The sequence below is a fragment of the Vitis vinifera genome, chromosome 3 (assembly GCF_030704535.1).
Source record: "Vitis vinifera cultivar Pinot Noir 40024 chromosome 3, ASM3070453v1".
NCBI classification, from domain to species: domain Eukaryota; kingdom Viridiplantae; phylum Streptophyta; class Magnoliopsida; order Vitales; family Vitaceae; genus Vitis; species Vitis vinifera.
The window spans coordinates 6,346,952-6,373,857 of NC_081807.1; the positions used below are offsets into that span (position 1 = coordinate 6,346,952).

At 35.7% G+C, this 26,906-nt stretch overlaps 3 protein-coding genes and 2 pseudogenes across 3 annotated transcripts; 3 read left to right on the plus strand and 2 right to left on the minus strand.

Annotated features, from left to right (window-relative positions):
• The first annotated feature begins 315 nt into the window (after window positions 1-315).
• LOC100249174 (ACT domain-containing protein ACR6-like) lies at window positions 316-2,070 on the plus strand (annotated as a pseudogene).
• A 7,062-nt stretch (window positions 2,071-9,132) lies between these two features.
• Window positions 9,133-12,663, plus strand: LOC100242426 (methylthioribose kinase). Its single transcript, XM_002269118.5, has 6 exons — window positions 9,133-9,586; window positions 9,729-10,038; window positions 10,365-10,539; window positions 10,664-10,865; window positions 11,709-11,923; window positions 12,332-12,663. The coding sequence occupies exons 1-6, from the start codon at window positions 9,401-9,403 to the stop codon at window positions 12,501-12,503; spliced, it is 1,260 nt and encodes a 419-aa protein (XP_002269154.1). The 5' UTR covers window positions 9,133-9,400; the 3' UTR covers window positions 12,504-12,663.
• Window positions 12,664-14,701: 2,038 nt separating this feature from the next.
• LOC100264709 (methylthioribose kinase) lies at window positions 14,702-21,556 on the plus strand. Its single transcript, XM_019219013.2, has 7 exons — window positions 14,702-16,453; window positions 16,765-17,074; window positions 17,392-17,566; window positions 17,691-17,892; window positions 18,705-18,919; window positions 19,342-19,525; window positions 21,201-21,556. Exons 1-6 carry the CDS (start codon window positions 16,268-16,270, stop codon window positions 19,511-19,513), a joined length of 1,260 nt encoding a protein of 419 aa, XP_019074558.1. The 5' UTR covers window positions 14,702-16,267; the 3' UTR covers window positions 19,514-19,525; window positions 21,201-21,556.
• Window positions 21,557-22,073: 517 nt separating this feature from the next.
• Window positions 22,074-23,383, minus strand: LOC104878826 (uncharacterized; annotated as a pseudogene).
• Window positions 23,384-24,274: 891 nt separating this feature from the next.
• Window positions 24,275-25,101, minus strand: LOC100259535 (uncharacterized). Its single transcript, XM_002269329.4, has one exon. The coding sequence runs from the start codon at window positions 25,054-25,056 to the stop codon at window positions 24,376-24,378; it is 681 nt and encodes a 226-aa protein (XP_002269365.1). The 5' UTR covers window positions 25,057-25,101; the 3' UTR covers window positions 24,275-24,375.
• Window positions 25,102-26,906: the final 1,805 nt, after the last annotated feature.

Genomic DNA, 26,906 nt, shown 5'->3' on the forward strand with positions numbered 1-26,906 from the left:
AATAATAAATGTACACTTATAAAATTCATATTTTTATCGATGCATACGATATTATTATCAAATATGATAAATACATATATCAAAATTTTCAATAAAATAACTTTAAAATGTCTATTATACTTCTAATTATATTATTATGAGGTTTTCCTTACATTTTCATGAGTTTTTAACAATTTTAAGCTTATCGATATTTTTTTCCAAAATATCCGTCGATATATCTCCGATATATCCGATATATCCGTAAAATCGAAGTACTGATATATCCGTGATTACCAATATTTTCATCATTGGTTATAACCAAAGCATACATCTCATTTGATGGGGGATGGTTCATGGATGGTATGGTTCTTTGTTCAATTCCCTAAATCAATATTAAAAAGAATGTTTTTCGTAGATTCCTCATCCTTTCCTCTCTTTGAAATTTCATATGTTCAGTGTTCAATATGGTCGATGGAGATGGAAACAAAATCAGAGACAGAGGGGTCATAAATTATATCACAAAAGTAAGCAGTTTTCCTTTTGTTTTTCGTTGTTTTTTCTAATCAAGGAATCCCTTGGATTTTTACTTGCCACATAATAGATGTTGAACTGTCATTGAATTGGTTGTGGCCTATGCAAATCTTATGCCATGAAAGGAAAATGATAAAAAAAAAAAACGAAAGATTTTAATTTTTCCTATTAGATGATTAAAGATTTTACATTATCATGCATTGTCTTTTCGGCAAAGATTTTGAAGTCTCTTTAGCCAAGAATGTTTTTTAGTTACAAGAACCATTTTTTTGCATGTATTACACCTCAAGTAGGTTGTTTCTCCTGCTGCAATGAGAGGAAGAAGAGGAAAAATCAAATCTATGAACCAGGTTTTTAAAATGAAGTCCATAAACAAAGCTTCCATGGAAATTTCAACACATCCAACTGAAACAGTGGCCTTGTTATTGGTGTTCAGTTCTTATTTTCTCAGTTTTCAACCCCTCCCATTCAAACAACCAGAAGTAGTTTTCAATCATTACCCATTGAGATTGTTCTTTTCCACAACATCCCTAAATGTCCTTTATTTAGCTAGAGTTCCAGAAACTTAAATGTTTTTGGTTTTATCTGTACTTTTGCATAAACTTGAAAGTGATGTCAGCTTTATGCCTTCAATGAGAGGGACTGTTGGGGTGATGCCCTTTGAAGACCACACCTCAATTGAATTAAGTGGTACAGACAGGCCTGGTCTACTGTCTGAAGTGTGTGTAGTTCTTGCAGACCTTCACTGTAACGTGGTGAATGCTGAGATATGGACACACAATGCTAGAGTTGTAGCTGTTGTTCATGTTACAGATGATTCCACAGGGTGTGCAATTGAAGACCCTGATCGACTCTAAAAAATAAAGGAACTTCTTTGTAATGTTCTAAAAGGAAACAATGACTTGAAGACAACAAAAATGACATTTTCACCCCCTGGGTTTACATATAGGGAGAGAAGGTTACATCAGATTATGTTTGCAGACCACGACTATCAAAGAGTGGAAAGAGCAGAACTTGGGAAAGATAAGAGCTCAAGGTCCCATGTAACAGTATTGGATTGTATTGAGAAGGATTATACTGTGATTACTATGAGGTCAAAAGATAGGCCAAAGTTGTTGTTTGATACTGTCTGTACTCTAACAGACATGCAGTATGTAGTTTTTCATGGAGCGGTCCACACAGGGAGGATGGAAGCTTATCAGGTAATGTCAAATTTCACAAAAGTTTATTATTGGAAATGAAGTTTGGGCAAAACAAGTTGATAACATGACTCAACAAATGAAAATTCTTTGGTTCAACAAATTTGCAAATCTTGGTAGAATTGGGAACACAACTATTTTAAACCTTTAGGGAGTCAGAAAGTCAACTTGCTGCATACATTTTTGCAGAATGGCTATGTTGAATTGCTACCATCTTTTGAATGTGTTTGACTGAAAACAAATTTTGGTTTGATAGAGGAATATTATATCAGGCATGTTGATGGACTCGTTATGAGCTCAGATGCTGAGTGAGAACGTGTCATACAGTGTCTTGAAGCAGCAATTGAAAGGCGAGCGTTTGAGGTAAGCAACTGATTGAGTCAAGAATATTTTGTTTCAGGAGACCTACCTATGGTCATGCTCCTAACATATATTTCCTCATTTTGTAGGGACTAAAGCTAGAACTCTACACTGAAGATCGGTTTGGACTTCTGTCTGATATCACCAGGGTATTCAAGGAGACCAGTTTATGTATTAAAATAGCAAAAATATCAACAGAAGGTGGGAAAGCCAAAGACACCTTCTATGTCACAGATGTGATTGGTAATTCGGTCAACCCCCATATTATTGATTCAATTCGCCAACAAATTGGGCACTCCATCCTATAGGTAAAGAACTCCACTCTTTCACCAAAGTCCCCCCAAGAGACAACAATGAGTTTCCTCTTTGGGAACATCTTCAAATGTCAAACTCTTCATAATTTCAAATTGATCAGATCCTACTCTTAATACCTTCCTTCCCATGCATACACTTCCATAAGTAGAAACTATGCAAACATATTAGACGCTTCTTCTGGAAAAATGAAACATACAAAGAGACTAAAGGACAATGTAAATAGTCTCCCATTCCTCTTGTTGCAGAGGGTTTACTGTTATGTCCTGATACTGGATAGAAGTAACTCAGACACAAATACGTACTACACTATAAAAATGCTTACTGGTCTTTGTATATCCTTGTGTTTTTTAGTAAGCTGTGTACAGTGTGATATTACTTGCCTTGTACAAAAAAAAAAAAAAAAAAACAAGATTGTACCCTCTAAATTTAGTGATTGGATGTTATCTTTGGCTTCTTGCAAATTGAATTCATCCAATCAAAACTAAATTTGAAACCCTGGTTCATTGAATGATGGGTTCTTCCTTTTTATGTGGGGCATGGTACAAATGCTCTGTTGAGGTCTTGAAACCTTCATAGAAAACAAAGTAACACAACTATTGAAGAGGTTGTAGCTATCTTAGTCTATTGGATTTTCACTCTGAATTTTATAAGTAAAAACATTTTGACAAGAAAAGACAATTCAATTGAATAAACAATCATTTTAATTACCATTACTACCATAAGGAATTTATTTTAGAAGAATAAAGCTATCTATGCTTCTTTATTCTTCAAAAATAGCTGCTTAAGGGTTTGTTTGGAAATTATTCTTGGAAATGATTTTTTTTATGTATTAGAATAAAAATTAGTTTCCAAACTTTGAAAATGTTTTTTAAGAATTTGGTCTAAAAACATATTGAGTTTAAAAATAAATTTGTGTTTTTTTTTATATAGTGTTTTGAATAATAATTGAAAATATCAAGAATAATTTAAGAACCTTCTACATTATTGAAAATAATTTAAGAATTTTTATATTATGTATAAGTGTATGATATTTTTATGAAAACTAAGCCCATAAAATTGTTTAAAAAATAATTTTTTAGAGTTGTTTTTGAAAAGTTACCAAACAGATCTTCAATTGAAATCCTATTTAATTTTAAAAAACAATATTGAAAGAATAATATAATGTATGGGTACTTTGTCTATTATGAATTAATTTAAAAAAATATGAATTAATTTCATTTATATTTTCTCGGATATTACAATAAGCAAAACATGTGCTACAAAGAAGCCAACAAAGAAACTTATTACATATGTATATGAAATATGTTGCAAGGAATGTTGATCATCAACTGCAAGTTCAAACTTTGGTTTGCCATCTAATGAACATTCATCACTTCGCTTCCATCTTGGTGCATAGAACACTCAAGCTTAGACAACTTCCTCTCTAGAAGTATATGATTTGTAAACACTCTCCTTATAAAGGAGCACATTCTTTTGACATTTAACCCAAGAATCGTACACTCCATGTTTCCGACCCACAAACACTACATAGTATGTTTGCATGTTCGTCATCTGATGACATGATTGTTGTTAGTTAATTTTTTATAATCAATCAAGTAATAACTATTGAAAAAAATAGTACAAAACGTAAATAATTCACACATATATACCACATTTTAGGATAATAACAGTGATGATTAACTACAAAATTACAAATATAACAAGTAATGTCTGGGATTCAAGGTCTGAGGCTTCGCGTAAGCAGAACCCAACTTTAACTCAGGTAATACCTAAGGTCAGTTAAGGTAGTATCTAAGTTAGATTAAGATGGTACCTAAGGTCTATTAAGGTAGTACCTAAAGTACAATCCTCAAAAACCCAAAAGTGAACCACTTGACCACACAAAAGAATCACATAAAGGCATCTAAGGGTCTCAAAGGAAAGTTTGAGGCTTGGAATAGGGAGAACCCAACTTTAACTAAGGTAGTACCTAAGGTCTCTTAAGGTAATACCTAAGGTAGATTAAGATAGTACCTAAAGGCTATTAAGGTAATACCTAAGGTAGATGAAGGTAGTACCTAAGAGCTATTAAGGTAGTACCTAAGAGCTATTAAGGTAATACCTAAGGTAGAATAAGGTGGTACCTAAGGGCTATTAAGGTAATACCTAAGATACAGTACGCAAAAAACCAAAGGTGAACCACTTGACCACACAAAAGAATCACATAATGGCATGGTCTAAAGGTCACAAAGGAAGGTCCAAGGCTTAGGATAGGTAGAACCCAACTTTAACTAAGATAGTACCTAAGGTCCCTTAAGGTAGTACCTAAGGGCTATTAAGGTAGTACCTAAAGTACAGTTCTAAAAAAAACCAAAGGTGAACTACTTGCCCACACAAAAGAATCACATAATGGCATGATCTAAGAGTTACAAAGGAAGGTCTGAGGCTTAGGATAGGTAGAACCCAACTTTAACTAAGGTAGTACCTAAAGTCCCTTAAGGTAGTACCTAAGGTATATTAAGGTGGTACCTAAGGTATATTAAGGTGGTACCTAAGGGCTATTAAGGTAGTACCTAAGTTATAGTCCTCAAAAAACCAAAAGTGAACCACTTGCCTACACAAAATAATCACATAATGACATGCTCTAAGACTCACAAAGGAGAGTCTGAAGCTTTGGATAGATAGAACCCAACTTTAATTAAGGTAGTACCTAAAGTCCCTTAAGGTAGTACCTAAGGTATATTAACGTGGTACCTAATGGCTATTAAGGTAGTACCTAAAGTACATGCCTAAAAAAACCAAAGGTGAACCCCTTCTCCAAGCCTTGAACCTTCCTTTGTGACCTTTAAACCATGCCATTATATGATTCTCTTATTTAGTCAAGTGGTTCACCTTTGGTTTTTTAGGACTGTACTTTAGGTACTACCTTATTAGCCCTGAGGTACCACCTTAAGAGACCTTAGGTACTACCTTAATTAAAGTTGAGTTCTACATTTCCTAAACCTTGGACCTTCCTTTGTGACCCTTAGACCATGCCATTATGTGATTCTCTTGTGTGATTAAGTGGCTCACCTTTGGTTTTTTTGGACTATACCTTAGGTACTACCTTAATAGCCCTAAGGTACTACCTTAAGGGACTTTAGGTACTACCTTAGTTAAAGTTGGGTTCTACATTTCCCAAGCCTTGGACCTTCATTTGTGACCCTTAGACCATGCCATTATGTGATTCTCTTGTGTAGTCAAGTGGTTCACCTTTGGTTTTTTGGGACTGTACTTTAGGTACTACCTTAATGTACCTTAGATACTACCTTAATATACCTTAGGTACTACCTTAAGGAACCTTAGGTACTACCTTAAGGAACCTTAGGTACTACCTTAGTTAAAGTTGGGTTCTACCTTTCCCAAACCTTGGACCTTTCTTTGTGACCCTTGGACCATGCCATTATGTGATTCTTTTTGTGTGGTCAAGTGGTTCACCTTTGGTTTTTTAGGACTATACCTTAATAGCTCTAAGGTACCACCTTAATGTACCTTAGGTACTACCTTAAGGGACCTTAGGTACTACCTTAGTTAAAGTTGGGTTCTATCTTTCCCAAGCCTCGGACATTCCTTTATGACCCTTAGACCATGTCATTATGTGATTCTATTGTGTGGTCAAGTGGTTCACCTTTGGTTTTTTGGGACTGTACCTTAGGTAGTATCTTAATAGCCCTGAGGTACTACCTTAATATACCTTAAGTACTAACTTAAGGGACCTTAGGTATTACCTTAGTTAAAGTTGGGTTCTACATTTCCCAAGCCCCAATCATTCCTTTGTGACTCTTAGACCATGCCATTATGTGATTCTTTTGTATGGTCAAGTGGTTCACCTTTGGTTTTTTGGGACTATACCTTAGGTACTACTTTAATAGTCCTTAAGTACCACCTTAATCTACCTTAGGTACTACCTTAAAGGACCTCAATTACTACTTTAGTTAAAGTTGGGTTCTACCTATCCCAAGCCTTTGACCTTCAATCCCAAACATTACTTGTTATATTTTAAAATTTGTAGTTTATCATTACTAATACTTTGTATTTCAAAATATGATATTATTTTAAATTGCACATGCTTGTTTTTTAGAATTTCCCTTAATTTCTCTAAAACATAGTATTAAGTATATTAATTTTAAATCAAATTATTAATTTTAAAAAATACTTTGAAACTCAAAAAACAATTTAAGGTACTTTTTTATTTGAATAACATAGAAAATCATGGAATTCAACAAAATAATATTAAAAAAAATAAATTAAAATTCATTTTGAATGACTTCACTAGTTTCTTCTTTATATATAATTATATTTTTGAATTTTTTTTATTTGGCAAAGAACTCTAAATCAAGCAAGACTTTGTGGATTGAATTCTTTAACTGATCTAGTAGTTTTTAAAAATAAGTTAAACTCGAATAGTGATCAAATTAATATAAGAAATATATGAACAAAAATTAATAACTTTATTGTTTATTTTCTATATAAAATCATATATATATATATATATATTAATTTTGTTTACTAAAAAAAAACTTCAAATTAAATAAAATTTAATGTGTTGGATTTATTAACAATTCTAAGTAATTTAAAAATCAAATAGTGAAATATCATAAATTTTTGGATAAAAATTGATCTATTCTATTATTTATTTATGAACAGAGTTATATTTTTATAATTTCTTTCACTAAAAAAATAAACTTCAAATCAAACAATATTTTGTGTTGAATTTATTTATTTTAAATCATACTATTAATCATTCTTATTTTTAAAATATTATTATTAATTTTTAATAAAAAAAATCAATTATTATTTTACAAAGATGTCAGTATCCATATTTCTATTATAAAGAGCAAAATAGTATAATAAATTCATTTTAAATTTATTTTAAATAATATTGTTAAATCTAGACTCTTGAAGGCCAATAACCACGATTGCCTTAAAGATCTCAAGAACCCCTTCACCAAAAGGATAGGATACCAACCCATTTCTGTACATTTACAAACAAAAGCACTTGAATTGAAAAGCAACATTGAATTTTAAGGACAACAACTCTTCATGTAATGCCATTGCTGCCTAACAAAGATCCATCACTATGAACATAAAAGGTAAAATCAACAAGTGAAAATGTGAAAAACTATAGCCCGTAAACACAAACATCAGTTTAAGCAAACCCAAATAAAAACCAGTGAAATCAAGCCGAATCCTCAAAAATAAAAAACAAACCACAGAACCAAAACGAGAATCTTAATTCGAAAATGGAGATCCGGATCTCGTATAAGGAGAGAAACCCTATTGCTGCTTCAGTGAAAGGAGAAGAAGAGATGTCGTATGGAAAGAAAGAGGCAACAATTTGTAGTGGATTTGCAGCGTGGAGCAAGCGATTGCTCCCCTTCTCTCCTTCTCCCTCTCTCTCTTTCTCTTCTGACACGACAATTCCAATCTTCATCAACAATTCTCAGGTCGGGTTTCTTTGTGTTTCAGCTTTGAGAATTAGTTCAAGTTTTAAATTGTTTTATCGACATGGGAGGATTTGCTAATGACATAGAGAAATTTAAGGGTAAATTAGTATGAGAAAAAGTAAATACGACATAATACACATTTTGAATATTATTTTATCTATTAATAGTTGAATATCATATTTTATATATTTGGGTTTTCAAAACTATAGGGCAAAACCTAACTTTCCCTATTTTCTTTGCAGTGTTAAGCATCAAAATGTCTACGAGTGGTGTCCCATCAAATCCCCTTTAGGTGGACATGTGGATTAGGTTTTCAAGGTACAGCCCACCAAGCGTTAATCAGGGTGACACTTTTCCTGAAGGTGGGCCTCTTTGATTGATGAAAAGAGAGCGGGCATCGAACCATTTGGGTTCACCCGTTCGGAAAGTCTTTAAAATCAATTTATATTTTATTATAAAGAAAAATATAAGAGATGCTCCGGTCACGCACTCTGCCACCTTATTTTATTATTATATATATTTTAAATACAAAAATAAAATAAATTTAAATTGGAACCTTATTCTCGGACACAAAAGCAAAAGTCAAATCATGACTGCGTAGAGGCATGAATCATACATTTCATAAGGAATTATTATTATTATTATAATAATGTTATAATTTTTTTTATAATTTATTATATAATTTTAATCAAATATGAAAAAATAAAATATTTAATTTTTTTAAATATATATATATATATATAAAGTTTTATTTATTTTTTAATATTTAATAAAAATAAAATATTACAAAATATAAAAAACAAACAACTTAATATTTATTATTATTATCTATTATTTAATTTTAAGTTTTATTTAAAATTAAATAAAAATACAAACACCATAAAAATAATTTTTAAAATTTTAAAAAGTGTTTTCGAAATTTTTTTCAATCACTTACTTTTTTTTGACAACACCTTTTAAAAGCATTTTTTAAAATTACTCTTAAATAACTTAAAAAAAATATTTTTAGTATAAGAAATGCTTTAAAAAAATAATTAAATGTTTAATAAAATTAAAAAAATATTTTTAAAAATACGAAAAATCAATTACCCCGCCTCAACACAGATTTGTGGCCGCGCGCTGCCCGCCTCGCCTGGAAAGAAGCGGCCTCCACCTTAACTGGGATAGTGGAAACCACTTTCGTATATATTTTTTTAGTTATTTATGCGATGATGGTGATTGAATAGGATAAAAAGGAATAATATTTATTAAATAGGATTTTCCTTTTAATATTGAACTGTTACTTGCGATGGGAAGCATAGACTAAAAAAGGGCGGTAAAAGTCAGGGCAAGGATTGGGTTGTGGACTGTTCCCATTTTCACGGATGGTCCAGATTCAATGTATCGAATTAACCGGAGAGAATCCGGTTCCTTTCCCTGTCATCTCCAACGTTAGTCGTGCCCTTTCATCTTCTCTAGACTCAAAACTACCAAACTACCCTCTCCCTTTCTTCAAATACTCCTCCCTCCCCCGCCGTCTCCACTACCACCACCGCCAATTCCTTCGCAACGATGGCGTCATCTGGATTCCGGCCCCTTGACGACAAGTCTCTCATAGAGTACATAAAGGCGACGCCCGCTCTCTCCTCCAAGCTTGCAAACCAGCTCGATGGATTGCAGATCAAAGAAGTGGGCGACGGCAATCTCAACTTCGTCTACATCGTCATCTCCTCCAGTGGATCCTTCGTCATCAAACAGGTACAAATTTTGATTCATAACGGCACCTCACAAATTCAGATTCTTACTGAAAAAAAATGGCTTCACTGTGGAAGAATTTTAAGTGCTTGTGAAGGTTAGGTCAAAGTGACTGTTGTAAGATGTGGTTGTGTTGAGAGTGCAGGCGTTGCCGTACATACGTTGTATAGGGGAATCGTGGCCGATGACGAAGGAACGGGCGTATTTTGAAGCGACGGCATTGAGAGAGCAGCGTCGCTGGTGCTCCGATCATGTGCCGGAGGTTTATCATTTTGATAGGGAAATGGCTTTAATCGGTATGAGGTACTTGGAGCCTCCGCATATAATTCTTAGAAAGGGCCTGATTGCTGGAATTGAGTACCCTTTGCTTGCTGAACACATGTCTGAGTTTATGGCGAGGACTCTTTTCTTCACATCTCTTCTATACCATGACACAACCGAGCACAAACGTGCAGGTAAATGCTTTTTGATATAATTTGTTTCGAGGTTCATAGTTTCATGAACGTTCTGGTCTTTTGATTTTTTTAGATTATTCTTTGAATTGAAGCATAGGATGCAAAATGCATAAATTAATTTATAAAGTGACTATGAGTTTTTGAGCAGCATAATTGGTACAGCTGTAGTTAAATATTTCTGCAGTAAGCCAAGAACTTTGTCTTATCCTCAAATATGTTGTGCCAAGAGTAATTACTGGTAGAATGTACGAGAAAATTGCAGTTTGCTTCTGATGAAGTTATTCTATTGACAAGATTGAATCATGTTCAAATTGTGCTTTATGCAGTTGCTGAATTTTGTGGTAATGTGGAGTTATGTCGGCTCACTGAGCAAGTTGTGTTCTCTGATCCATACAAAGTATCTCAGTACAATCGGTGGACTTCTCCTTATCTTGACCGTGATGCTGAGGCAGTTCGAGAGGATAACATTTTGAAGCTTGAAGTTGCCGAGTTGAAATCTATGTAGTGCTTCCATATCAGTACCTCATTTCTTTACGTAATATAAAATATTTCTATTAATAGCAGTTTAATTCTGAAGTAAACAGGTTGAAATCCTTTCTATGCCTAGTTAGAATCTATTTTGCAGGTTCTGTGAGAGATCACAAGCCCTAGTACATGGAGATCTTCATACTGGTTCAGTTATGGTTACCCCTGATTCGACTCAAGTTATAGATCCAGAATTTGGATTTTATGGACCAATGGGGTTTGATATAGGCGCATTTTTAGGAAACTTGATTTTGGCTTACTTTGCACAAGATGGGCATGCTGATCAAGTGAATGATAGAAAAGTATGTCTGTGTTCTTAACTTCGTTTCTATGGTTTTTCCCATTTCCCCAAAGTTTGAAAATATTTAGCTGTCCATAGTCTAGTGTTAATTTTCTTGTTTCTTTTTTCCTTTGAATTTTGTCATAATCCTTAATGGTCTTTTCAATTCATCCAATTGTGGCTTTCCTTTGCATTTCCTCTTATACCTTATAGTTTCTTGTTAAAGACATACAACATGAGGTCCTTCTTCCTTATATCTACATGGCCTTGAGGTTGAAGTTTGGACCCAGAAATTTTAACCCTTCTTGTAGAGTTCAAAGAATATGCTAAATGAATGTGGTTTGGAGGATGTAGTAAATGATTATATGAGCTTAAATTCTGTATTCAATGCATACAGTTTTGAGAACGATTTAACATGTTTCCACTTATCCTTTAGGATAAACCTTTTTAACTCTATGAAAAGGAGTTCTTTAGCATGGACTTTGTATCTGAAAAAGGTGTTTTCATATAATTTTTGTATAACAAAACAGAGAATTCAATACAATAGTTTTGAAATATTTTTATCTTGTTCTTTGTGGTGTGATGTTTATCTTCAATTCCTTTATTTAATTTACATTATTAATTATGTTTTGTATTTGACTGAATGTTAACTTTTTGTTTGTCCGTTTTGTATTGGTTTTCTGCCATTTACCACTGTTACCTGCCCTTAGAACTGTATTGTATAAATTCTAGGCTCCACGTAGAATCCCTGACTTGATGCTAAGCCATAACTCATCATGGACATTAAGTACTTTCTATTCCTCAATTCTTAAAGAATTAAAAATGTCATTGTTGGGTAATGATCCTCAAGCCTTTTCTTTTGCAGACATATAAAGAATGGATTTTGAAGGCAATAGAACAGACTTGGAATCTTTTCCACAAAAAATTTACTGCATTATGGGATGAACACAGGAATGGCTCTGGTGAGGCGTATCTTCCAGAAATTTATAATAACTCTGAACTTCAGCTTCTTACACAAAAGAAATACATGCAAGGTTTGTTGCATGACACCCTCGGATTTGGTGCTGCCAAAATGATAAGGTGAGGTTGTGATTCAGTTTGTTAATTATATTTTTTGTATCATTGCTTTCTTCTACTATTGATGCTTCTTTTCTATTTCCTTGCATCTTTAAAAACATTTTATGACAGTACAAATGTAGATATCTTCTTAAGCTTTTTTTACTACATTTTATGGCATTTTTCTTTGAAATTTTAGATTTGTAGATTTATTTTTAGTTTTATTTTCATTTTTTAGTTTTAGGCATTTTAAATGATCCTTAAACCTTTGAATGTCAAATGGAAATATTGGTTTAAATATATAATTATACCAATTCAAGTACTTGAAACATCGATTTATATAAGTGGTATCATGAAGCCCTGTGTTACATTCTTGTCATAGACTTCATACAATTATCTCTTTTTAAGACTTATCGATCTTTTGATTCACAGGAGAATTGTTGGTGTAGCACATGTTGAGGATTTTGAATCAATTGTTGATGCTAGCAAGCGAGCTAACTGTGAGAGACAGGCACTTGTATTTGCAAAGATGCTTTTGAAGGAAAGGAGAAAATTTCAGGCTATCACTGAAGTTGTTTTAGCCGTTCAGCAAGAACAATCATGAGAAAAGTATTAGGTAAAGTTGAATGTTTGGTTAGGGCATGCAGAATTAGTTGGGGTGGGTGTTCTGATATGATTTGGATCCCAAATTGCCATTTGGAGCAATGATGATACGATATTATATCTGGTTTATACCAATGATCTGAATTGCACTTCTTGCTGTATTTGCTTCTGTTGTTTGCTACAAATGATTCTCATAAGGTCCTGATGAAATTATCAATCCACAGATTGATACATTTTAAAAATTTTACCAATATTTTCTATATCTGATCAGCTTTACTATATGCTTTTATGAATGCAAGTAATTCTACATCTTCATATGTGATTAAAAATAACCTCTTATGCACCATATTATTTACTATAATTCAGAATTAACTTGGCTATTTTCCATGAAGTCTAGCAATTTCAGAACAGAGTATTTAATCTTGGTGGTGGGGGGAGAACAGAGTATTTAATCTTGACGGGATATGCTTTTTAGCCCTTTGCTCATTGCATTTATATGTTTCCCCGCAATGAGTTTGAACCCAAAAGCTTCTAAACCCACTTTTTTGTTTCATATGTAAGACTCCATGCATCAAAAAGTCATTTGAAGTTCGAACAAAAAATGAACCTGTATGTCTTAGTTTCTCCTGACAGAGTGTCTTTCTGATCTGTCACAGTAATTTGATCCATTGAATGGTGATTGGAGTTTTTGAGACAGGGATCGAATACTAGAATATATTGTTTGGCCTTGGATTTACCCAATAATCAATTCCTTACCTTTCCAACTGTGTCCCTACCTACCAATCCAAAACAAACTAATCTTGCTCCTATATATATATATTTAACAGGAAACTTTTTCTTTTTCTTTTTCTTTTTCCTTTTTGGTTGTCCCTGTTGAGACTCCAACCTTGAACATCCCATATCCCCACACAAATCCTTGCCACTTGGCCTCAAGGGCTAGTCTTGCTTATATTGATACTAATTAAACACTGAAAAGATCCTATCTTGATTGGCTTTGAAGCTATATCATTGAACCCATATTACATTTTTAGCGTGAACAATATGAATTCGTTTAGATATTGCATGTTTCTTCATCTTTGTTGAAACTAATCTATCCAGTGGGTGGTCCATATTGGTTTTCCAAGGTCTTCAAACATTCAGATTGAAACTAATCTACCGGAAGAACTACTTAAGACTTTGATCTAGTTAATTTATCGATGTCAGTTTTGTGACTGATGAGCATGGGATTAGCCACAATGGTTGGTCATGAACTTTAAATATTCTTGAAGTAGATCATGTTAAAGTCATGTGAAGGGAACGGCAATTGAATGGTGAAGGAAATCTTGATTTGTATGTTTTATACCAGCAACAACATTACCATAGATTTTCTGTATGCTTGTCCTGTTTGAACCAACAATATTAGCTTAAAAAATGTGTGCTTGTTAGAGAGAGATTTTTAAAGGGTATCCTGACCCATGACTTATGCTGCATCTGTTGAGGCATGAGAAGCACACCTTTTACAAGCCTTGGCTTGAGGCAAAAGAGTTCATTGTCTAGTTAGGCTCAATTTCCAGTTACATGATGCATATTAGAAAAAAATAATCGGACGCACCCTAACTTTTTTTGATAAGCTTACACAAGATGACTGACCATCTGATCCAGGATGGATCTCTATTCAACTGTTGTATGCTGTGATGAAATGCGGAAGAATTTGACATTTGCTGTGATAAAATGAGGAAGAATTTAACAATTTGGGGGAAAGGGAGTGGGTTTGTGGTTGTGTTTTTGGGGTTGGGTTTGGTTTGGGTTGGTTGTTTTTTGGGAGCATCGCTTGGTTTGGTTGGGTGGTGGTTGTTTGTCACTTGTTAGGCGAGGAGAAGGGGAGGAGGTGTGGTGGTGGTGGTGTTGCTGTTTGGTTCAGGTTTGTTTTGAGTAATGTGTTTCAGTGTATGTTTTGAATGGTTTAAAGCTCCATCCCCATGACAATCTTGTATATTAATCAGAGAAAAGGAGCTTCGCTTTTATTGTGAATTTGCCAATTTATTCAAATACTGATTCAGAAAAACACGACACAACTCATCATATCATTTGTGTTCGCAGGCACATTTCTGGGCATTATTATTATTATTATTATACTTAGCCTTGCACTAACTACGGAGCTGATCAGTGATCTTTCTCATCTCTTTTCTCAGTTCCGCTACAAACCCACTTTGGAGAGTGTTATAGTAGTCCAGGAACCTCGCAGTCACAGACCCGCAACATAACCCCCGTCCCGCTAGTCCCCTTGGCCAGGTTGCACCCAGTGAGATGGTGCATACCCTGCCTTAAGTCTCACAAAATCTACAATGCCTGCAATCAGTCCTCCAGGGATCTGGAAATTAAATCCTGCAATACCAATTTATGATACAACATGACACGCCCTCTCGGAATTTATATGATCTGAAATGTCTGTGTTGGGTATGCTAATAGAAACTGTTTGCTTAGCCGGAAGAGTATTTCTAGGGTCTTAAAATGAACAGGGTACCGACAAAGGTGATGCCAGTTCAATAGACGAAATTAAAACCCTTTTTTTACGTGGCAGGTAGAACCAAATTTTCTAGGAAAATTACAATTTGAAGATGATGACAGTTGGATTAAAGACTTTGCCTTCATGGCACTTCGAAATGCTGCATAATATCACTGTAAAAGGCATATAGGTATATCACAAGTGGCAAAACATACGTCAGCTGGGGTGCCTGCTCCACGTGTTATTATTAATATTCCTAAAATAGCTGTAAAGTGTGCAATTTTGGGATATTCATTTTCTTGTAGAGCGAAGGACGTGCATGGTAGTAGTAGCACGTGCTTGTATGTATTCATTCATGGCTTCTAGATGATGAATTAAATTAGAGAATTAGGGTTCTGTTTTGAACGCAGCTTTTTGAGGCTTTTGGGGGCGACACCTACCACCAAGTCATTTAATCAGCCAAACAAACCCCAAGTTGGGCCTCTTTCTTTGATTTTAGATTACTAAAAAATCAGCATCTTAATTACCCAGGCAACCCTTAGTTCATATCCATAGTGTTAATTAATTTCCTTATTGAGATGAAGCTCATCCAAAGAGTGACAAAAAACAAAGAGATGGATAAGGGAGGGAATGATGAATGGAGAATGGAGCCGCCCTTGTGTGTTTGCCCCTGCCTGCTTAGCTCTCTCAAGTCGATCTGGATATAACCTGGAACGTTGCTGTCACTGATTTATGCAAACAAATAAGTCTTGCTTTCAAGTCCAAGTCTTCACCCTCTGGTAGTCCAAGTCTTCCTCCCCTTTAAGTCTCAAGTCTTCGTGGGCATTGATATCTATCCTTATCTTTTCATTATTTTTATTACTTGCCACTCTATTTCCTTAATTTTTTTTTCTTAATAAAAGTTAATTTTTGACCAAATATTTCTAATTATTGTCCAGCATAGGAAGTAAAGCAAATAAAACATCAGTTTATTTAGTTAATAAATCTTACGAAAGAAATGTATTTGTAACGTAGAATTTATATAAAATGTATTAAGTAATTTTTGGAAAGTTAAAATTTTATTTTCTAAGAAAATTTTGATTCTAACTTTCTAGACTTTTGGGCTTATATATTCCTTATACCTAAATATGTTTTAAGGCCAGATGCTTTCATTCAAAAAATATCCTTAACCTACTCCTATCATTCCTAAAAGCACTCAAAGGTTGAACTTTGGATTGTTGAAGAGATTTGCATCTCTTTGGAGGCTAAGGCAAATCAACTCGAGTATTTCCGTCGCAACGATGACGTCATCTGGATTCCGGCCCCTTGACGACAAGTCTCTCGTAGAGTACATAAAGGCCACGCCTGCTCTCTTCTCCAAGCTTGCAAACCAGCTCCATGGATTGCAGATCAAAGAAGTGGGCGACGGCAATCTCAACTTCGTCTACGTCGTCATCTCTTCCGCCGGCTCCTTCGTCATCAAACAGGTACAAATTTGTATTCATTAGGGAACCTCACAACTTTGGATTCTTACTGAACAAAAAATGGCTTCACTGTGGAAGAATTTGAAGTATTTGTGAAGGTTTGGTCGAAGTGACTGTTTATTACAAGGAGGGAATGGAATAAATAGATAGAGCAGAGTGCTCTGCCTTACATTACCAAACGAGGCTGTACAGCTCAGCACTTATTCTAACAAGCCATATCTAGAATATTCTATACAAATATAGCTGTTATAACAGATTAAATAAATGCTAGTATGCTAGAACTGTTGTAAGATGTGGTTGTGTTGAGAGTGCAGGCGTTGCCGTACATACGTAGTATAGGGGAATCGTGGCCGATGACGAAGGACCGGGCGTATTTTGAAGCGACGGCTTTGAGAGAGCAGCGTCGCTGGTGCTCCAATCATGTGCCGGAGGTTTATCATTTTGATAGGGAAATGGCTGTAATCGGTATGAGGTACTTGGAGCCTCCGCATATAATTCTTAGAAAGGGCCTGATTGCTGGAATTGAGTACCCGTTGCTTGCAGAACACATGTCGGAGTTCATGGCGAGGACTCTTTTCTTCACATCTCTTCTATACCATGACACAACAGAGCACAAACGTGCAGGTAAATGCTTTTTGATATTATTTATTATGTTTCATGAACGTTCTAGTCTTTTGATTTTTTTTTTTATTTATTATTCTTTGAATTGAAACATAGGAGGCAAAATGTATAAATTATAGTAGCTGTAATGCACAGACTGCGCGTGCTATTGATTTATAGTAGTTAAATATTTCCGCCACGAGCCAAGAACTTTGTCTTCTCCTCAAATATGTTGTGCCAGGAGTAATTACTGGTAGAATTTAAGAGAAAATTGCAGTTTGCTTCTGATGAAGTTATTCTATTGACAAACTTGAATCATGTTCAAATTGTGCTTTATGCAGTTGCTGAATTTTGTGGAAATGTGGAGTTATGTCGGCACACTGGGCAAGTTGTTTTCTCTGATCCATACAAAGTATCTCAGTATAATTGGTGGACTTCCCCTTATCTTGACCGTGATGCCGAGGCAGTTCGAGAGGATAACATTTTGAAGCTTGAAGTTGCTGAGTTGAAATCTATGTACTGTTTCCATATCAGTGCCTCATTTCTTGCAGTAATATAAAATGTTTCTATTAATAGCAGTTTAATTCTGAAATAAACAGGTTGAAATCCTTTCTAAGCCTAGTTAGAATCTATTTTGCAGGTTCTGTGAGAGATCGCAAGCCCTAGTACATGGAGATCTTCATACTGGTTCAGTTATGGTTACCCCTGATTCGACTCAAGTTATAGATCCAGAATTTGGCTTTTATGGACCAATGGGGTTTGATATAGGCGCTTTTTTAGGAAACTTGATTTTGGCATACTTTGCACAAGATGGGCATGATGATCAAGTGAATGATAGAAAAGTATGTCTGTGTTCTCAACTTTATTTCTATGGTTTTTCCAGTTTTCCCCAAAGTTCTAAAATATTTAGCTGTCCATAGTCTAGTGTTAATTTTCTTGTTTCCTTTTTCCTTTGAATTTTGTCATAAACCTTAATGGCCTTTTCAATTCATCCAATTGTGGCTTTCCTTTGCATTTCCTCTTATACCTTATGGTTTCTTGTTAAAGACATGCAACATGAGGTCCTTCTTCCTTATATCTACGTGGCCTTGAAGTTGAAGTTTGGACCCAGAAATTTTAACTCTTCTTGTAGACCCAGAAAAGGCTTGAATGAATGTGGTTTGGAGGATGTAGTAAATGATTATATGAGCTCAAATCCTATATTCAATGGATACAGTTTTGAGAATGATTTGACATGGTTCCACTTATCCTTTAGGATAAACCTTTTTAACCTTATGAAGAGGAGTTCTTTACATATAATTTTTGTTTAACAAAACAGAGAATTCAATACAATAGTTTTGAAATATTTTTTATTTTGTTCTTTCTGGTGTGATGTTTATCTTCAATTCCTTTATTTAATTTACATTATTAATTATGTTTTGTATTTGACCGTATGTTAACTTTTTGTTTGTCCGTTTTGCATTGGTTTTCTGCCATTTACCACTGTTACCTGCCCTTAGAACTGTATTGTATAAATTCTAGGCACCATGTAGAATCCCTGACTTGATGCTGAGCCATAACTCATCATAGACATTAAGTACTTTCTTTTCCTCAATTCTTAAAGAATTAAAAATGTCATTGTTGGGTAATGATCCTCAAGCCTTTTCTTTTGCAGACATATAAAAAATGGATTTTGAAGACAATAGAACAGACTTGGAATTTTTTCCACAAAAAATTTACTGCATTATGGAATGAACACAGGAATGGCTCTGGTGAGGCGTATCTTCCAGAAATTTATAATAACCCTGAACTTCAGCTTCTTACACAAAAGAAATACATGCAAGATTTGTTGCATGACACCCTCGGATTTGGTGCTGCCAAAATGATAAGGTGAGGTTGTGATTCAGTTTGTTAACTATATTTTTTGTATCATTGCTTTCTTCTACTATTGATGATTCTTTTTTATTTCCTTGCATCCTTAAGAACATTTTATAGCAGTAAGAATGTAGATATATTCTTAAGATTTTTTTACAACATTTTATGGCATTTTTTATTTTATTTTTTTTAAATTTTGGATTTTTACATCATACTATTTATTTTTATTTTCATTTTTTAGCTTTAGGCATTTTAAATGATCCTTACACCTTTGAATGTCTAATGGAGATATCGGTTTAAATATATAATTATACCAATTCAAGTACTTGAACCATCGATTTATGTAAGTGGTATCATGAAACCCTGTTTCTTGCATTCTTGTCATAGACTTCATACAATTAATTTTTTTTAAGACTTCTCTATCTTTGGATTCACAGGAGAATTGTTGGTGTAGCACATGTTGAGGATTTTGAATCAATTGTTGATGCTAGCAAGCGAGCTAACTGTGAGAGACAGGCACTTGTATTTGCAAAGATGCTTTTGAAGGAAAGGAGAAAATTTCAGGCTATCACTGAAGTTGTTTCAGCCATTCAGCAAGAACAATCATGAGAAAAGTATTAGGTAAAGTTGAATGTTTGGTTAGGGCACACAGAGTTAGTTGGGGTGGGTGTTCTGATGGGATTTGGATCCCGAATTGCCATTTAGAGCAATCATGATATTAATTCTGATTTATACCAATGATATGAATTGCACTTCTTGCTGTATTTGCTTCTGTTGTTTGCTACAAATGATTCTCATAAGCTCCTGATGAAATCATCAATCCACAGTTTGATATATTTTAAAAATTGTACCAATGTTTTCTACATCTGATCAACTTTACTATTTACTTCATCAATGTTTTCTTCATGTGTGATTAAAACTAACCTCTTATGCACCATATTATTTACTATAATTCACAATTGACTTGGCTATTTTCCATGAAGACTAGCAATTTCTGAACAGAGTATTTAATCTTGGTAGTGTGGGTGGGAACCAAACATTCTAACCCCAGCGGGATATGCTTTTAAGCCCTTTGTTCATTTCATTTGTATGTTTCCCTGCAATGAGTTTGAACCCAAAAGCTTCTAATCGCACTTTTTCATTTCATATGTAAGACTCCATGCATCAAAAAGTCATATGAAGTCTGAACAAACAATGAACCTGTATGTCCTAGTTTCTCCTGACAGAGTATCTTTCACATCCGTCACAGTAATTTGATTCATTGAATGCTGATTGGAGTTTAAGAGACAGGGATTGAATACTAGGACATATTTTTTGGCCTTGGATTTACCTAATAATCAATTCCTTTCCTTTCCAAGTGTGTCCCTACCCATCAATCCAAAACAAACTCTTGCTCATATATATATTTAACAGGAAACTTTTTCTTTTCCTTTTTCCTTTTGGTTGCCCCCATTGAGACTCCAACCTTGAACATAACATATCCCCGCACAACTTGGTCTCAAGGGCTAGTCTTGCTTATATTGATACTAATTAAACACTGAAAAGACCCTATCTTGATTGGCTTTGAAGCCTATATCATTGAACCCATATTACATTTTTTGTGTGAACAATATGAATTCCTTTAGATATTGCCTGTTACTTCTTCATCTTTATTGAAACTAATATATCCAGTGGGTGGTTGCCATATTGGTTTTCCAAGGTCTTCAAACATTCAGATTGAAGCTAATCTACTGGAAGCACTACTTAAGACTTTGATCTAGTTAATTTATTGACGTCAGTTTTGTGACTGATGGGCATGGGATTAGCCACAATGGTTGGTCATGAACTTTAAATATTCCTGAAGTAGATCATGTTAAAGTCATGTGAAGGGAACTGCAATTGAATGGTGGAGGAAATCTAGATTTGTATATTTTATACCAGCAACAATATTAGCTTAGAATTTCTGTATGCTTGTCCTGTTTGAACCAACAATATTAGCTTAAAATTTGTTTGTGCTTGTTATATATATACATATATACAGAGAGAGAGAGAGAGAGAGAGAGAGAGAGAGAGAGAGAAAGAGAGATTTTTAAAGGATGTCCTGACCCATGACATATGCCTCATGAGTTGAGGCATGAAAGGCACACTTTTTACAAGCCTTGGCTTTAGGCAAAAGAGTTCATCGTCTTAGTTAGGCTCTTACATGATGCATATTAGAAAAAATAATCGTACTCACCAAAACTTTTCTTGATAAGCTTACACCAGATGCCTATGACCATCTGATCTTTTACATGCTTGTTGGATGTTTGTACCCCAGGATGTATCTCCATTCAACTGCTGCATGGTGTGATGAAATGAGGAAGAATTTGACAATATGGGGGAATGGGAGTGGGTTTGTGGTTGTGTCTGGGGTTTGGTTTGGGTTGGTTGTTTTCGGGGCATCATTTGGTTTAGTTGGGTAGTGGTTGTTTGTCACTTGTTAGGTGAGGAGAAGGGGAGGAGGCGTGGTGGTGGTGTTGCTGTTTGGTTCAGGTTTGTTTTGTGTAATGTGTTTCAGTATGTTTTGATTAGTTTAGAGCTCCATCCCTGTGACAATCTTGTATATGAATCAGAGAAAAGGAGATGCATGGAAGGATTTCATTTTTTATATTGAAATTTGCTAATCTATTCAAATACTGATTCAGAAAAACACAACACAACTCATCATATCATTTGTGTTTGCAGGCACGTTTCTAGGCATTATTATTATATTTAGCTTTGCACTCACTCCAGAGCTGATCAGTGATCTTTCTCATCTCTTTTCTCAGTTCTGCTACAAACCCATTTTGGAGAGTGTTACGGTAGTCCAGGAACCTAGTAGTCTCAACATAACCCTGGTCCCGCTGGTCACCTTGGCCAGGTTGCACCCAGTGAGATGGTGCATACCCTGCCTTCATTCTCCCAAAATCTACAATGCCTTCAATGAGTCCTCCAGGGATCTGGAAATTAAATTCTGCAATACCAAGTTGTGATACAACATGACATGCCCTCAGAAATTATATGATCTGAAAGGTTGCGTTTTGCTGTTTTAGCTTAGATATCAGTTTCCAATGTCTGTGCTGGGTATGCTAATGAAACTGTTTGCTTAACCGGAAAAGTATTTCTTGAGTTTTGATATGAACAGGGTACTGGCAAAGGTGATGCTACTTGCTAGTTCAATAGACGAAACTATTGGAAATGGATAGAAACAAGAGTACGATTATGGAATTAGAATTCTGCAGAAAAAGAGAATTCTGCTACCTCTACTATAGTATTGAAATTTACCAAATGCTGTGCAGTTGATTGGCTTGGCTCTTGTGAATGGTGATTTTGGTTTTGAATGAGCCACAGTGACAACAGTATTGAACATTTGCTCCAGGAAAAGACATCGCCCTCATCCGTAATGTACATAAAGAAAGTTTGGTTGGTATTTCGGATTTCCTTCTCATCAGTGAAAGAGGTAAGATCAATAAGCTGTGGGGCATTGGGTCAACTATGAGGTAATCCTTCAAGAAATCCACAAATTCTCCATCTGTATGTGGTGTTTAGGTTTTTCTTGAACAGGTAGCTTTGCGTTGAAATGGATGTAAAACAGGCTTCCGTTCCTTTGGCTAGGACTGCTTTGAACATTTGACACTAGTTAATAAAGAAAAGTGCAGCAACTAATAGCAACAATAATAATGATATGTGGATCCTCCTTGAAATGATTATGGATACAGAACCCGGTAGAATACTATCTGTGTCAGTTGCGATATCTGCTCCAATTACATGTCTAGTTTCCATACTGAGCCTTGTAGTCACTCCAGAGCTGATCAACCGTCTTCCCCAGAAGCTCCACAAACAAGTCTGCACTGTACCCTCTTCTCATCTTCTGGTCGAGTTCTGCTACAAGCCCATTTCTAAGACTGTTGCAGTAGTCCAGAAACCGGGCTGTCACATCATAGCCCTGGTCCCAGCGATCACCTTGCCCCGGTTGCACCCAGTGGCTTGGGGCCAAGTCAGCCCTCAGCCTCACAAAATCTGCAATTCCCTCTATCAGTCCCCCGGGGTATCGTTATTTCCATACCACTGCCATACATGTGCCATCTCATGGTAAATGACTCCCCTGAATTCCCTCTTCACGTCACCTGAGTAGCTTCCAAGGTAATTGGCGTTGACGTGAATCTCATTATTGAGGGAAGTAAAGGCAATGCTATTTCCGTTCTCAATGATCAAAGTCATCTTCTGCATGTCCTTCCTATCTGCTTCGGTGTTTCGCTGGAAGATCCTCCATATGAAATCAGTGGCGGATGTTAGTGTCTCCCTGCTGTATTCAACCCCAATTTTATTTGTGAATCAGATGCCACCAGCGCTGTTTCCGGCATTGTTGGTGACAACATATCCAACTGCATGGATTCCATGAAGAGTTGCTAGAACTACTAGCAAAGAGAGAAGGATCATATGGTTATAAGCCATGGCTCTATGCTAACCAATATACTAGGGGTAAATGGTTTATATAGAGAAAGGCCTTAGTTGTATTCAACACATAAAATTAGGTGAAGTCTACAGAAGAGTAAGACTTTGTTCAGACTATACGGCTAAGGAATCAGGTGGGAAAGAGGAGGTGTGTCTTGTTATTTAATGGTGAGAGTGATGACAAACTTCTGAAAGTTGAGGTTTCTGTGCAGGGTAGGACCCGGCAATTAGCCAAACTCCAAATCTTCTTGTGCAAATGTTAGGTAAGGTTGGACGTTCTTACGCTGATGAAATTCAGCAGACTGATTGGCAATGCAGGGCAGGAATGGGTAACAAATGACTTGGAAGATTGTGGAAGAATAAAAGTCTCCCACGGAGGATCAGCTTTCAGATTTGCAACTAAAGGAAGGAAAAGCTAAATAGCTCCGAAGTTTATGCAATGGGGAAAATATCTCTTGGAATAAGAAAAGGAAGCCCATAGAAGTCAATTTAATGCCGTGCAGTAGAATGGATGGTTTTAATCTTGTTTTGGATTTGAATGAGCCAAACGAGAACGTATTCACTCCTGCAAAAGATGAAACCCCCAATACCCCCAATACCCAGGTAATTCCAGAAAGCTTGATTGGTATTTTGGATTTTCCTCCCTGAAATCATGCCTGAAATTGTGTAGAAGAGGGAATAAAGAGATAAATGGATATGCGCTAATCAATAGAATCGGCATATAACACAAGTAACAGTATAGTGATTTCAAGATTGATTCAGTCTAGGGTTAGGCAGTCTGTCATATTTTCAATGCAATCAACCTTATCTATTTGACGAGGTCCTTTGATCATTTCATTTGACTGGTCTGTTCATGTTGTAATCTGATGGAGCCTGGCAGTCAAAAATCAATAAGACAGAATCCAAACATGGGTGAACTTTATGAGGGCTTCTCAATCATTAAACAGTAATTTATTCAGAGCAATTAATCACATATTAATTATTTAGTTCAATCAGCTGCAGTGTCCCCAGCTGGATTGCTAGTTTCCGTACTTGGCCTTATAGTCGGTCCAGAGCTGATCAACGTTGTTCCTCAGAAGCTCCACAAAGAAGTCTGCACTGTACCCACTTCTCATCTTCTTGTTGAGTTCTGCTACAAACCCATTTCTAAGGCTGTTGCAGTAATCCAGAAACCGAGCAGTCACATCATAGCCCTGGTCCCAGCGGTCACCTTGCCCAGGTTGCACCCAGTGGCTGGGGATGTAGTTAGCCTTTAACCTCACAAAATCTGCAATTCCTTCTATTAGTCCTCCAGGAGTCTGTCCATTACCATTCCACTGCCAAATGTGTGTCATCTCATGGTAAAGCACTCCAGTGAACTCCCCCTTCAGATCACCTGAGTATTCTTTGATGTAGTTGGCATTGACGTGAATCTCATCGTTTTCAGCATATGCGATTCCATCCGTGTTTTCAATTATCAGAGTTACTCTCTGCACATCTTTTCTGTCTGCAGGAGTGTTCTGTTGGAAGAGCCTCCATATGAACTCAGTGGCAGATACTAGTGTCTGCCTGCTGTATTCAATTCCAATATCATTGTTGAATCGGACACCGCCTGTGCTGTTTTCCGCATTGTTGGTGACAACATATTCAACTGCATGGATTCCATGCAGGGCTGCTAAAACTACCAAGGAAGAGAGAAGGAACATATGGTTATAAGCCATAGCTTTATGCTGCTTTCCCCTCCCCCTCCCCTTTATTTTAGGTTAAGGGAAAGAGCACAATAGATTTATACAGAGAAAGGCCTTCTTTGCATTCAACACATATGCTTCTTCCTTTATTTTGGTCTCAATGTCCCGAGGAATCAATGCTACTGTCGGTTCTCTTGGGCATTACCCATGGACTGTAGCCCTTGGCCTCATCAATTTTTAAGTCTTCTGTTTGTTCAGCTTCGATAGGTGCCTAGTGCTCACGTAGAGAATGGGAGAATAGAAATTTGCAGCGACTGTAGATGGAAAATGACTTGCTCAAACGATATGGTTGGATCATTAGCTAGGAATCATGAGGTGGGGTCTGGTGATTTAATCGTGACAGACATGATACATGGTATTAGCCGGCCACGATTCTCAGATTAATTTGCAAGAAAATTCTCAGCCCTTGCAATTAGCCAAACTCCAGTTGTCTTTTCAAAATTTTTTCCCCTTAAAAAATGGAGTAAGGTTGAATACAAAAACTTAAAAAGCTGATGAAAGTTTAATAGACTGATACAAATGTAGGAAAGGAAGGCAAAACAATTCCAGGTTTCAAATTAGATGATACATGATTTGAAGTTTGTGGATGAACGAGATCAGTTCCGTGAAAAATCAGTGTTAAAAAGTGATAAACGGGTTCAGATTGTTGGACCATGAAGGATAACAGTGACTTTCTCAATGACGGATGGATGGTTTTTGTTCAACTTGTTCTTAGAGATATGAATGAATAGATATGTTAATTCAATTTTAGTACATTGAGGTGGGAGAATGGAATCAGTTTACATGATCATCATCATTGGTGCTTATATATATATACACACTCACGAGTTCTTCTTAATCTTGTAGAAGCATTTTAAAATTGTGAGGGTCCGTTTAAACCTGGAGGAGATAAATATGTAAATGGATGCAGATTATTATAAAATGGTATTAAAGTTGATTCTCGAACCGGTGTGAGGATTTGTTTATTCCCTTCTATGAGAAGTGTATGTATGTTGGGCCCTCCAATTCCATGGGATATACAATTGAGTACGGATTGTTACATTTATATCTATAAAAACTGTCCCAAACGAGCCCTTTTGTATAATTGAGAAATTGGGAGCTGTGTAATATTGCCAGTCCCATAGAATTGGAAGTTCAACATTTTAGAAAAAATGGCATTCCAAATACTGTTTCGAAGCTGCCTTATAACTATTGTCTTGAAATTTAGCCAATGCTGTGCAATAGATTGTTTTGAATGAGCCAAATAAAACCTTACACAAAAATTGCACCTGCAATTGACAGACCCCTTATTCCTAACACAAAATCAGAAGAGGAAGGCGATCCCTGAAAGGAAGCTTTGATTTCTATTTTAGATTTTCTTCCCAGAAATCACGCCTGAAATTGTGAGAGGAATACATTCGTATCTTATCATGCTTTGAGTCAAATATGGTGTAATCTATCTGGAGAGTTCCTGAATAATGAAGAAGATTCCGTTTCTGTTTTAGATTGAATTTGGATGCTGTGTATGGCCTTCCTAAGGGATTTGTAGTCCTCTTCATCTAGTGAATGATGTGCAATAAATAGGATAGATGATAGATCTACATTTGATATTATAGTAAGGACAATTATCTTGGAGACCAAAGTGCGGAATCGAAGACCAGCCAGAGATTGGAGACCACCCACAGGTGGGCTGAGATGATTTGCAGCGGTGCTGGTCGAGCTTGTAGGGGTCGGAGATAGTGGCGGCCTGGATTCCAGAAGGACTGAAGAAGGAGATAGTGAAATCCATTGAGAGAGATGAGAGAGATGAAGAAAAGGAAAGTACTGAGTATGGGTTGATTGAG